The 12,374-nt window shown below is 43.5% G+C and overlaps 1 protein-coding gene across 6 annotated transcripts in view; it reads left to right on the plus strand.

Annotated features, from left to right (window-relative positions):
• CCNY (cyclin Y) overlaps nt 1-12,374 on the plus strand; it is a 315,939-nt gene that overhangs the window by 298,971 nt on the left and 4,594 nt on the right. For all 6 annotated transcript variants that reach the window (XM_043563710.1, XM_043563711.1, XM_043563712.1 and 3 more), the window contains 2 exons: nt 1,077-1,243; nt 10,141-10,303. In XM_043563710.1, the coding sequence (XP_043419645.1) occupies nt 1,077-1,243; nt 10,141-10,303 (330 nt within the window). The remainder of the gene's footprint in view (nt 1-1,076; nt 1,244-10,140; nt 10,304-12,374) is intronic.

A 12,374-nucleotide genomic window follows, 5' to 3' on the forward strand; every position in this document is an offset into this window, starting at 1 on the left:
GAGAGAGAGGGAGACACAGAATCGGAAACAGGCTCCAGGCTCTGAGCCATCAGCCCAGAGCCTGACGCGGGGCTCGAACTCACGGACTGCGAGATCGTGACCTGGCTGAAGTCGGACGCTTTACCGACTGCGCCACCCAGGCGCCCCGACACTCGCATTTCTTATCTGAATGCTGTTTCCTTTGAAGTTTACAAAGGCGAGTGCACTTCCTGCATGGATGGCATCCTCTGGGGTGTCTCAGACATAAAACGTCCACCTGTAACTGCCTTTCCCCCACGAGGGCTCCCCATCTCAGGAAGCCTCGGAGTCTCCTACAGCAGCCCCACCTTCTTGGTTATTGGGGTCACTGGACTCGGGGATAGGACTGTCAGCTCCACTCCATGTCCCCAGTGAAAAAAGCCAGAACAAAAAGACAAGTATTGAATGATTCCTAGAGTAGTCAGATTCGTGGAGACAAAGTAGAATAGTGATTGCCAAAGGCTGGGGGGAGGGGGAACAGGGAGTGGTTTAGTAGGTAGAGTTTTAATTTAGGATGGTGAAAAAGCTCTGGAAATACAGATGGCTGGTGATTTTACAACAGTGTGAATGTACTTAGTGCTACAGTACTGTACACTTAAAAATGGTTAAGTGGTAAATTTTATGTATATTTTAGCACAATAATAAAAAATAGGTTTATCAACATTGTATTTAGATCTACACTTGCCTCAAAATAAAAAGTTTACATATAGAAACATAAATTTGTTCCATTTACATTGTTCGTTGAAATTTATATTGTTTTTGTTGAATTTGTATTGATATCATAGCTGATAGAGTAAGAAATTAACCTGTGGTACCTGGAATTTGCTCCTACCTTAGAGTCTTTTAAGATACAGCTACATCCACACTGTTCAATTACAGCATGTGTCTGTTTTACATTAGACTAGCTGAGCTCTTTGACTCTTTAAAAATAAGTATGATCAGATGATAAATTTGTTTAAAGGCTGGCGAAACGGAGTCCGTTTTAGAATTTATGTGTGCTAGCAGGTAGGACAAAACAGCCCAAGTCCTTTACTTCTGGCATTTTCATGTCTTCCCAGGTATACCTTGAAAGACTTTTAACATACGCAGAGATAGACATCTGTCCGGCCAACTGGAAGCGGATTGTTCTAGGGGCGATCCTTTTGGCCTCCAAGGTTTGGGATGACCAGGCTGTGTGGAATGTGGATTACTGCCAGATCCTGAAAGACATTACGGTGGAGGACATGTGAGTGTGTGTATTGGGGTTGGGGAGTGAGGCACAGTTTGGGTAGGAACCACATCCCTTCTGAACAGTCTGTATGCTATGGAGTGAATGAATTTGACTAAATGTCTCTTGTGAGTGGGCACAACAAGGACACACTTGTGGAATATTACATGCAAAAACCTGTACTCCACTTCATTGGGGATCATGAGCAGGCACTGGTTACACTTTTTGATTTTGTAAAACTAATTTCTGAAACTGTATTTATATTCTAGGCAAACATTCCTTTACCTTAATTTTAGAAGGTGTAGACTAGGGCGCTTAGGTCGACTTCGACTCAGGTCATGATCTCATGGCTCATGAGTTTGAGCCCTACGTTGAGCTTCTGCTATCAGCGTAGAGCCTGCTTTGGATAGTCTGTCTCCCTCTCTGCCCCTCCCCCACCCTCTCTCTCAAAAATAAAATTTAAAATAATAAAATAAATAAATAAGACAGGTGTTGACTAATGCCGTAAGCAGTCTGTGATGGATTTTGTTCTGGCTCTGTATCTCACTGCAGACCAATAACAGTGCTCCATACCAACAGCCTAACCCAAAAAGCAGAAGAGCTAAAATACTATCTGTTTCTGTTTAGTTTCAGAGAGAATTTGCAAGTTCAGTTGCTTAAAATCAGCATTTTGTTCATGAGCCCTTTCATGTGTCTCATTTGGGCTGCATTTCTCCTCCAGCTGGTCTCAGAGCCCCAGCTCAGCGAAGTGTCACAAGCTTTGAGGGTGGGGGGCATCCACTCCCGCAGCTCTCAGGGCAGCGTTAGGATTTCCCAGATGATTCAGTCCATAGATTGAGGTGAGGATTGTTAACAGGAGACCTGCAGGCCTATAATCTGGGAATTCTGGGATCTGGGAATACAGGAAATAGATTTAAAGCCTCTTAGAGGAGAAAGGAGCTGTTCTGTAAAACAATCAGGATGAACTGTTTACAGTTCCTTATGGTTTTTAGGCATTTCTGACACTCTTCTTGCTGAAAGTCCTCTCATGTTCGTTCAGCTTCCTTGAGAAAGCTTTAGGCTGGAGGAGGTTCCCAGCTGTGTCAGTCTACCTCCATTCCCTAGACCCAATAATCCTGGAGATGCGGAACCCTCACGGTTCCATTGTGGGGGTGTCATGTGGACATATCACCACCTAGCACCCTTCTTGCCTCTGGTTACTGATTTGATGGCACCTCATTTTTGTGGTACCCTGTGAAGCATACTTGTTTATATTCGTAGGTCTTTTGTTGCATAGCTTATTTTTGCTATAGACCTAAAAACTCCTTCCTGTGTCTCTAATTCTTTCTTATAAAAAGTAAGAAAAGTCTAAATAAGTTTTTGATAGTAAGGAAAATTAGTCTTGATTATATTTCAATGTGTAAACAGCTACTAAAATAATTGTTATTCAGACCACAAAGGAGGGTGCAAGGTGGTAAGAAGTGCTGACTTGTTTCCTTTATTGGGAGTTACTCTCTCAACTTCTTGACATCATTTGACACTGGATTGTGTGCTGCGGGAATGACATCGTGGTTGTCATTTTCTTGTTTGTGCTGATGATGTATGTATAAGGGAGGAAAAACTTTCCCTTCTTCCCTTGTTAGGTTGTTTGGTCTGATAATTAAACTGATGTAAGACAAATAAACAGGAGAAAAACACATTCCATTTTGCACATATGGGAGCCCCATAAAAATATGGGACTCACAGGCAGTTAGGCAAGTGAGACTTGTATGCCATCCTGAGCTAAGGAATGGGATAAGGGCCTAGGGCCTCAATGGGGAGTAGGGCAGTTCACAGGAAGATAAAAAGAGCAGATGCTTGGTAATCGCATGTTTGCCCTGCCATGGCCATGCAGGCTTTTCCTTCCAGGACAGTGAGCCTCAGTAAGGGCTGGTGGTGGCCTGCCTTTCTCTCCCAGAGCAGAGGAGTGGGAAAGGAGGAGCCAAAAGGAGAACCCACACACTTGGTGTGTTCTTGGGGAAGTCACTTTAAAGAATGAGAAATGAAAGATACAGGTCTAGAAATCTGTTCCCTAATGCAGTTGTATTTTTAGGCGTACTCGGAACGCTTTGTGTGTTGTAAGGGAGCACATACGCCAGCATGAAGACCAGCGCTCCTCCGAGCGCTGCAACAGATACCCACTGTTATGGGCCGAATTGTGTTCTGTCAAAATCCTGTGTTGAAGTTAACCCCCAGGACTCAGAATGTATCTGTATTGGAGAGAAGGTCATTCAAGAGGTAATTAAGTTAAATGGGATCATTAGGGTGGGTCAGACAGCATAGGCAGAAGGATAGCCATGTGAGGACACAGAGAGAAGATGACCATCTGCAAGCAAGAGAGAGGCTTTAGAAGAAACCAACCTTGCTGTCACCTTGACCTTGGCCTTCTAGCCCCCAGAACTGTGAGGAAATGAATTTCTGTTGTTTAAGTCCCCCAGTCTATGGTATTTTATTATGGCAGCCCCAGTAGATTGGTACAGATTTTGATACTGGGAAGTCGGGTGCTGCTGTAATAAATACCTAAGATGCTGAACTGGCTTTGCAACTGGGCAATGGGTAGAAGCTACAAGAGTTCTGAGGCACATGTTAGAAAATCCCTAGATTACCCTGAAGAGATTGTTAGTAGCAATATGGTTGCTAAAGGTGGTTGTGATGAGGACTCAGGAAGAGGAGAGCTTTAGAGGAAACCTCTTCACCTTAGAGTATACATGTATGACCACCAACAGAATGCGGAATGTTGCTAGAAATACAAATGCGAAAGGTGCTTCTGAAGTGAGGTATCAGACAGAAATGAGAAGCATGCTATTGGACACTGGGCTAAGGGTAATACTTGTTATAAAGTGGCAGAGAACTTGGCCAAGTTGTGTTCTAGTGTTTGTGGAGAGTAGAACATTCAAGGAACAAATTTGAATATTTAGCTGAGGAGATTTTTTAAAGTTTATTTTTATTTTTTTATTTTGAGAGAGAAGAGCACAAGTGGGGCAGGGAGGGAGGGAGAGAAGAAAGAGAGAGAGAGAGAATGAATCCCACGTGGGCTCCACACCATCAGTGCAGAGCCCAACGCGGGGCTCCATCCCATGAACCCCAAGACCATGACCTGAGCTGAAATCAAGAGTTGGACACTTAACTGACTTAGCCACCAAGGCACCCCTAGCTGAGGAGATTTTTAAGCAGAATGTTAAAGGTGCTTCCTGGTTTCTCCTTGCTGCTTTTAATAAAAGCTGAGGAGAGAGAAATTGAAGAAGGAATTTTTAGGTAAGAAGGGACCAGATGTTGAAGATTTGGAAAAATTCAAATTTTCTAATCTCTGCCTATCCCTTTTGCAAAGAATGAGAAAGTGTGCTCTGGAGAGAAGAGTAAGGGTATGGCTGGACAGTGTTTGCCAAAGAGATTACAAGAGTGGCTCAGTGATCAGATCAACCATCTCAGCAGACATGTTGCCAGCTTACACTAAAGTGAACAGAGACAGGACAAAATGAAGGAAGGCTCTCAGACTTCTGGGATTCTACCAGATGGACCAACAGAGCTGTCCTGCTGTGAAGTGTTGGTCTTCAAAAAGGGGAAAAATGACCCTGAAGACAGTTTGGAAACTGGCAGGGCTGCCTTTGCCACCATAGGCACAGCAGGTACAGGTCTGGGGACACTGAAGCTGCCTTCTCCTGGCCAGAGGAGGTGGGGCTGCTGCCACCTCAGCAGGCTGGGTGATAGAGCATCAGCTGAAGATTATTCTCAAGCCTTAAGATCTAATGCAAAGCCTTAAGATCTAATGCATTTGCCCTGCTAGATTTCAGACTTGCTTGAGACCCAAGACCCCTTTCTACTTTTTAATTTCTCCCTTTTGTAATGGGAATGCCTGTGCAACCATTGTACTTTGGAAGCAGATACTTGTCTGGTTTCACAGGTGCCAACCTGGAGAGGAATTTTGCCTCAGGATGAATCATACCTCCAGCTTCACCCATGTCTGATTTAGATGAGATTTAGATGAGATTTTGGACTTGGAGTTGATGCTGGAAGGGGTTAAGACTTTTGGACTTTTGGGATTGGGTGAATGTATTCTGTACGTGAGGTGGACCAGAAGGGTTGAGGGCCTTCTCTCTCGAATGCATATGTGAAGGCCTAACCTCTAGTACCTCAACATGTAACCATACTTGGAGATAAAGTGTTTAAAGAATTAATTAAGTCAGAATGAGGTCATTAGAATGGACCTTAATCCAATATAATGTGCCCTCTAAGAGATTAGACAGTCTTGTGCTATTTTGTTATAGCAGCCTTAGCAAACAAATACATCCAGTAAACATTATTGAAAGAAGGAATGAAATCCAATGTGGTCAAGAAGCCATTCGGAGGTGTGTGTTGCTGAACAAGCTTGTAGAGATAGGAGCTTTAAGTGATTTTGTAGCATCTATACAGAATTGTAGATTTACTGTTGGGACTTTTTAAAATGAGTGCTTGATTTCAGTCTTTTCCAGGAAATCTCTATGAGCTTGGGGAGAAAATGGCTTCTAGGTACCCCTGTCTATGGAGAAGGAGCATTGTGGGATATCACTGGAAGCTAAGAGCTATGGTAGTTCACAGTGTGTCAATGTTATGTCAGTAGCTAGTGTTCATTTCCTGGTAGAGGCAATCTGAGCTTTCCTTTGGAGCTCCTTAGCAGGAAGAGGATTCACAAGTTGCAGATGGAAAGCTTTATAAAATGTGTTGTACTTCCAGACATCCTTCTGTCTCCCTCTGTACCCTTCTCTCGGTTGCTGGCCTTGCCTGTGTTCTAGCATCCTGATGTGACCTTTCTAGCATCCTGATGTGACCTGATGTGACCACAGGTTCATTTCCAGCCAAAGAACCATCTAACAGTAAGGAACGTGACTTGGAGCCCCTTTCAAGGGACAGTGGGGTTCTGGCTTGGAAGGCAGCTGACCGTGTGGGCAAGTGGCTGGGAATGTACGTTGAAGAACATTGTAAGACAAGTAACCCTGAAACTTGTGGGTAGAACACTCAGGGCCACCAACATCAGACTTCAGGCTCAGGCTGATGTTGTGCAGCAAGACGGGGCCATGGGTCAGTAGGTCTCTTTCTCTCTTGTTAACAGTAAGTGGTCACACCGTTGTAGGTCAACATTGAGCACCTAATGACAACTGCTGTGGATGGGAAAGAGGATGATGAACTTTGATAGGCAAAAATGCTGTCAAAAAAATTACACTTTGGGTTGTTTTGTTTTTGTTTTGCAATAACCTAGTAAGAGTCATTTTCATATGTGAACAAAGGAATCTCAAGGAGAAGCCAAGAGACTTGTCTTAGTGCTGCAGAGCAGATAGAGGCGCAGAGCAAATCCTCAAAACCTCCATAGGTGTAGGGTACCTGGTCTTTGGTTTTTGGTTTTTGGTCTTAATTGTGATAAAATATACATGACATAGAATTCACTGCTTTAACATTTTTAAATGTGTAGTTCTGTGGCATTAAGTACATTCACATTATTGTACAACCATCACCAACTAGAAACTCTGGTAATGGATACAGAAACTGTATAAAATAGTAAGTTCCCATTTCACCTTCCCCCAGGGCCTGGCAGCCATCATGCTGCCTTGTCTCTATAAATTTCACTACTCTAGATACTTCATTTAGGTAGAATCACACAGTATTCCTCTTTTTGTGACTGGCTTATTTCACCTAGCATAATATCCTCAAGATTCATCTACATAGTAGCACATATTGGAATTACCTTCTTTTTTAAAGTTGAAAATACTCTAGTCTGTGTACATACAGTATTTATCCATTCATCCATCAGTAGACACTTGGACACTTGCACTGCTTCTACCTCTTGGCTATTGTGAATAATGCTGCCATGAACACAGGGTGCAAATATCTCCTTGAGTCCCTGCATTCAGTTCTTTTGGCAGGTATATAGCCAGAAGTGGGATTGCTAGACTGTGGGTGGCTGGTTTCTAAAGTGAACCCGTTTTTCTAGAAAAGCGGACAGATGATAAATGTTTAGATGATCAAAACAACTCTCCTTACACTGTTTTAGAAGCCCCTTTGTAAGTTGCTAAATTGTGTGAATTCAGGATTTCTTTACAGTTTTGATATAATATAACATATTTCTGAACATATGTTTTGTGTATTGACTTGAGTTTATTTCTTGTAAAATTTTACAGCAGAACTATTTTCTCATGATTATTCATTTGAGGGCAGTAAATCCATCAAGCCCATTCTTTCTGTGTCACTGTTAGTATTTTTTTTTTAAGTTTATTTATTTATTTTGGGGGAGAGAGTGAGCACGTGTGAGTAGGGAAGGGGCAGAGAAAGAGGGAAACAGAATCCCAAGCAGGCTCCATGCTCTCAGCACAGAGTTGGATGCTTAACTGACTGAGCCACCCAAGCGCCCCACTGTTATTATTATGACTTATCACATAGAAAGTTGTTCCATGTCCCTGTAAGATGTACTACTACAGTTTGGAAGTTCAGATTTGAGGAATTATTTTTATTTTCTAAATCTTGCCTTAGCACAACAGCTGTAAAGTCCATATTTCCCTCAGAACTTAAAAAAAAAAAAAAACATCCAAGAACAGCCTGAAGAAAGGCTGTTCTTTTTCCCAAGGAACCTTGGAGAGAATGCCATCTTGTCCAAAAAAAGATTCCTCTTGACTCTAATCAGAGTGTATACCCTCAACAAGAATCATTGCTATCTATATACCATTTGGGGCAGGATTAACAGACTAGCTTTCTTACAGAATTAAAAAGACAAGATTTTCTTAGCATCAGGAGAGTAAGAGCTGCAGTGGTACCTTCGGCCACCAGACGGCAGTCTGTCCCCAGGCAGCTCCCACCATCCCCCAGGAAAGCTCCTTCAAGCCCATTTGTTTTGGCACTTCTGGCCTTAGCTGTATTTTTGGCTCTCTTGTTTTATTAAAATCTTAGCTAAGTTCCGGTATTTCACAGGATGATCTTTGTTACATCTCACTTAAGGGAGGCATAAATAAAAGTTATTTGAAGTAAAAATTATCCCAAATAAGTCAGTAATTTAGACTCTTGAAAAGAATAAAATTTAGCACAATATGCACATTTGGAGCTCACCACCTTCACTGGACTGTCTAGAAACATAATGCAGTTATGCTGTTTCTCTGATGAAAAGATCTGAATGTGACTTTTCCATGTTCCCATCTGAAGCCCTCAGACCTTCACTAGCAACTTGCTGACATTTCTTAACTCATTTTCCCAATACCTTTCATCTCTAAAGCCGCCTGCCCTTGCTGAAATCCTGGCCTTCCTTCCCTGTCACCTCAGTGCTCCTGGCCCCTGTTGTCACAGCAGCATGAGACTGGGACAGAGTCCCCCTCAGTCTCTGATGGCTTAGTGAGGTGACACCAGGAACAGACTGGGACTAGGGTACACTGTGGGGACAGGATGGTGCCACGTTAGTTTGAGATTGCAGAAAATCAGGTGTCTGTATATACAGGAGCCAGAATTGGGTGGCTTGGCGTTCGGTGGAGTCAGCGGAGGTGGGGTCAGGGCTTAGGACCGGGGAGACCTGGCACGTGGGACAGGGTTGGTTCATCAGCCTTCAGCTTCAGTCACGGGAGATGGTGATCAGGTATCCTGTCCCCCACTCCCTGCCAGAAATACCCTGCCCCCACCCTTCTTCCTCTCCACCAGAGCTCTGCATTTCCCAAACTCAGTTCATCTGTTACTTCTGTGGAAGCCTTCCTCTGTCTCTCCACCCAGGCTGAGCTTGGTCTGTTCCATTCAGTAACATGAATTATTGAGCACTAATTGTCAGGCATTGTGCTAGGGGCCAGGTATGTAAACTCCGATGTCACAGTTTCCGTCTCTGAGGAGACAGGTAGAGGAGGCTGAGTTAAGGTGACACTTGGAGTGAAGTGTGATGGACAGAAATAGAGGGCTGTGTAGTGTGCTTGGGAGCACAGGGTGCGACGCTGAAACTGTGTGCCCAACCCAGGACCAGTGCTCAACAGCCAGATCCATCACCAAGGACTTTTCTCCTTCCAGATAGTAACTAGCAAGAAATGAACCTGATCTAAAAGATAATTGATATGGGAAAGTTCTCCAAATAGATGTTTTATCATTTATTCTGACTTCCCATCATTCATTTTCACCCAACTATATAGATGGGTGAGCCAGATGGATCTTAATACCTGTGACCAATCCCTGTAGGTGAGTAGGTCTAGAAGCATGGGCCGGGACCAGCTGCATCAGCATCTCGTGAGAGCTTGTTAGAAAGGCACATTCTCATACCTGCTGAGCCAGAGGATGGGGTGGACTCTGCAGTCTGTGTTAAGCCCTCCACATGACCAGATGCATGCTCAGGTTTGGGAACTGCTGCCTTCATTGTTCTGGGTTGGGAAGTCCCCTTTTTTGCAAGTCCAGGGCTGTGATTCACTCTCCCACCCCCTGCTTTGCGGAAGAAAGCCCCTACAGCAGCTCCTCCACTGTTCCCAGGAGGCAAGGAAGAGCCACTAAGGAAAGGTAGGCCTCTAGGCTAACAGTGACTTTCCCGTGGGCTCCTGTCTCAGGCCCTCACCAGACTTCACTTGACAGCCCTTGACTGCTTCATCTGCCCCTTATGTGATGGTTCATGCTGAGATTTGCAGCCAGAGCCCGCTGTGTGTGTGTTGGGTCTCAATGAAATGAATCACCCTGAAGCACTTCCTAGTGGTCATCCCAGTTAATCAGGCCTCATCCTTCTGGGCACTCGATCATTCAGCTTTTAATACCAGTTTAGTGGTTAAGCTGCAACTCTGGTGTCCAATCAGGCAATTAATTAGATATCTTTTCTCCCTTGGAGGTTGCAATTTTCTGGAGTCTGGTCTCCAGCGGCTTGCCTTGGCGGGCCATGCAGCCTGGTATGGCAGCTAAACATGTGCTATTTTGTCTTTGCTTTGCAGGAATGAGCTAGAACGACAGTTTCTTGAATTGCTCCAGTTCAACATCAATGTTCCTTCCAGTGTTTATGCCAAGTATTATTTTGATCTTCGTTCTCTGGCAGAAGCAAACAACCTGAGCTTTCCCTTGGAACCCCTGAGCAGGGAGAGAGCTCACAAGCTTGAGGTAAGATGCTTCAACATACTGGGGTTTTATGCACTATTGCAGATGCATCGTCTTGGTACCATGGAAAGTGTGAAGTCGCAATGCTAATTTTTCCCACTACGTGTTGTTGTAAAATAAGGACAAATTACCCTCTATTTAGAGTTGGTCAATTCATACTATATAATTCATACTATCATATTTTTAATAACTTTCTTAATACCAGTTTTTATTTGATGTACATTGATTCTATTCTTGAAATCTTAAAAAAAGAGACCCAATTCTTAAAAAAATAAAGTCACAAAAAGAGTATTTCTTGACATGCACTCTTATTAGGAAAAAGATACCAGGTGGCCCTAATGATTGGGAATCCCGAAAGGTTTGATTCTACTTTTTATTTTTTATTTTTTCAAAATATTTTCTCCATAGCCCAGTGAGAGCTGGGGCCAGCATCATTGGTATTGGTCTGGATTTAGGGCCTTCACTGTTAAGCAGTATGACTTTTGTAGCTCAGCTTCATATTTGCACCAACCTCTTCCCATCTGACTATTTGATTGGATGGAAAGTAGTGGGGTGATAAGAAGGACCACTGGTGAAGCGCCTCCCTCCAGAGAGGGGGGGCTGAGGCCCTCTGTAACTTCGTCCTCAAGCACTGTTGTGTCTTATTCTGTAGAACCTTTGATCAAAGCAATGGATGGTATAATCATGTCCCAAGCTTGGTGACACCCAAGAGGTCTGTGCTGCCTGCCCCATTGTCCAGTCTGAGCGAAACGTTATCCCCTATTCAGTACAGGATCAGGATGGCCAGAGTGGTCTAACAGGTTTAGCTATGAAGAAAACAAAGTGTAGAGGTAGTGGGGAAGAGATCATTATGGATTGCAAACTTAACAAAACAAAAATTTTAACTAAAATTGTAAAAGGTAAATAATATGCTAATCCCCAGAAGAAACATAGTAAAACTATGGAAACAACTGAATGCAGAGCACTGCATTTAAAATAAAAAGCCAGTGAGGTTTTCAGAACTCTGCCACCTGCTGTAATTGTGTACAAGCCATTAGGATGCAACTTCTCGTTTAAGTCTTCTTCCATTTCTCTTGAGCAAGAAATGGAAAACTCTTCCTCTGAAGGATATGCTCCAAGGCAAATGTTGTCAGACTTTCACGAGCACACATATGAAATAGAATTTGATTTCACGGCGCGTGGGAGCCGTTTCAGCCTGGACAGCAGGCTCTGGAAGCCCTAGTGCCCAGTGGCTCCTCTCATGCCAAGGAGAGGAGCCACTGGTCTGTGGTTCTCTGAGGGACAGTATCTTGTGTTGCACGTCAGCCAAGTCGTGGGCACACAGGCTGAGACTGGAGCAGTTGGTGCCTGCTGTTAACTCCAGCAGGTTATCCAATTGGGAAGAGGGAGCACTCGCCTGCTCCTGGGACCAACTGCTCCATGGGCTCGCTGGGCAGAGGAAGTCAGTAGTCCTGACAAGACTCTCTTCTCCCAAGAATCGGAGCTTCCTAAGATGCAGGCCTTCCCTCCTTTGTAGGGCTGGACAAGGCACCATCTGGAAAAGCAGTTGGCATGCCTTTGAAATAATTTTTCAGGAAGGAGATTTCATTATTTTTCAGACTCCAGCATCCCTGTTAGTCCATCTGGTTAGCAAGCCTGAATCCCGTCATGGAAAGCGAGGAGGAGTGAGACATATTAGAAGTTGCTGTTACCTGAAGTTCTGTGCCTGCTCAGATGAACCGCCAAATGGCTGACTTGACATGTTAGTTGCAGGGTAAAGTGTAGAAATAAGAGCACACCAGGAACCAAGGCAAATACAAAGTGGTCTTTTCATTAGCCTGGTCACTTCTCTTTGAAATAAATTAGTATCTCTGAATGCATGTAGGAGATGGGATTAAAGCAAAGAGCTTGCATAATGAAATCTAGAATAAGATAGTACATTGCAAATTCATTATTATGGTGTAACATTCAGACCCATGTACTGTTTGTAAGCTAAGAAACAACAGATGGTAATCTCAAAATGTTTAAATAAATGAAAATTATTTACTTTCAAAAATCATTGCTCCAATGTCTGTAAAGAATCTGATTTTGTCTT

The sequence above is a fragment of the Prionailurus bengalensis genome, chromosome B4 (assembly GCF_016509475.1).
Source record: "Prionailurus bengalensis isolate Pbe53 chromosome B4, Fcat_Pben_1.1_paternal_pri, whole genome shotgun sequence".
NCBI classification, from domain to species: domain Eukaryota; kingdom Metazoa; phylum Chordata; class Mammalia; order Carnivora; family Felidae; genus Prionailurus; species Prionailurus bengalensis.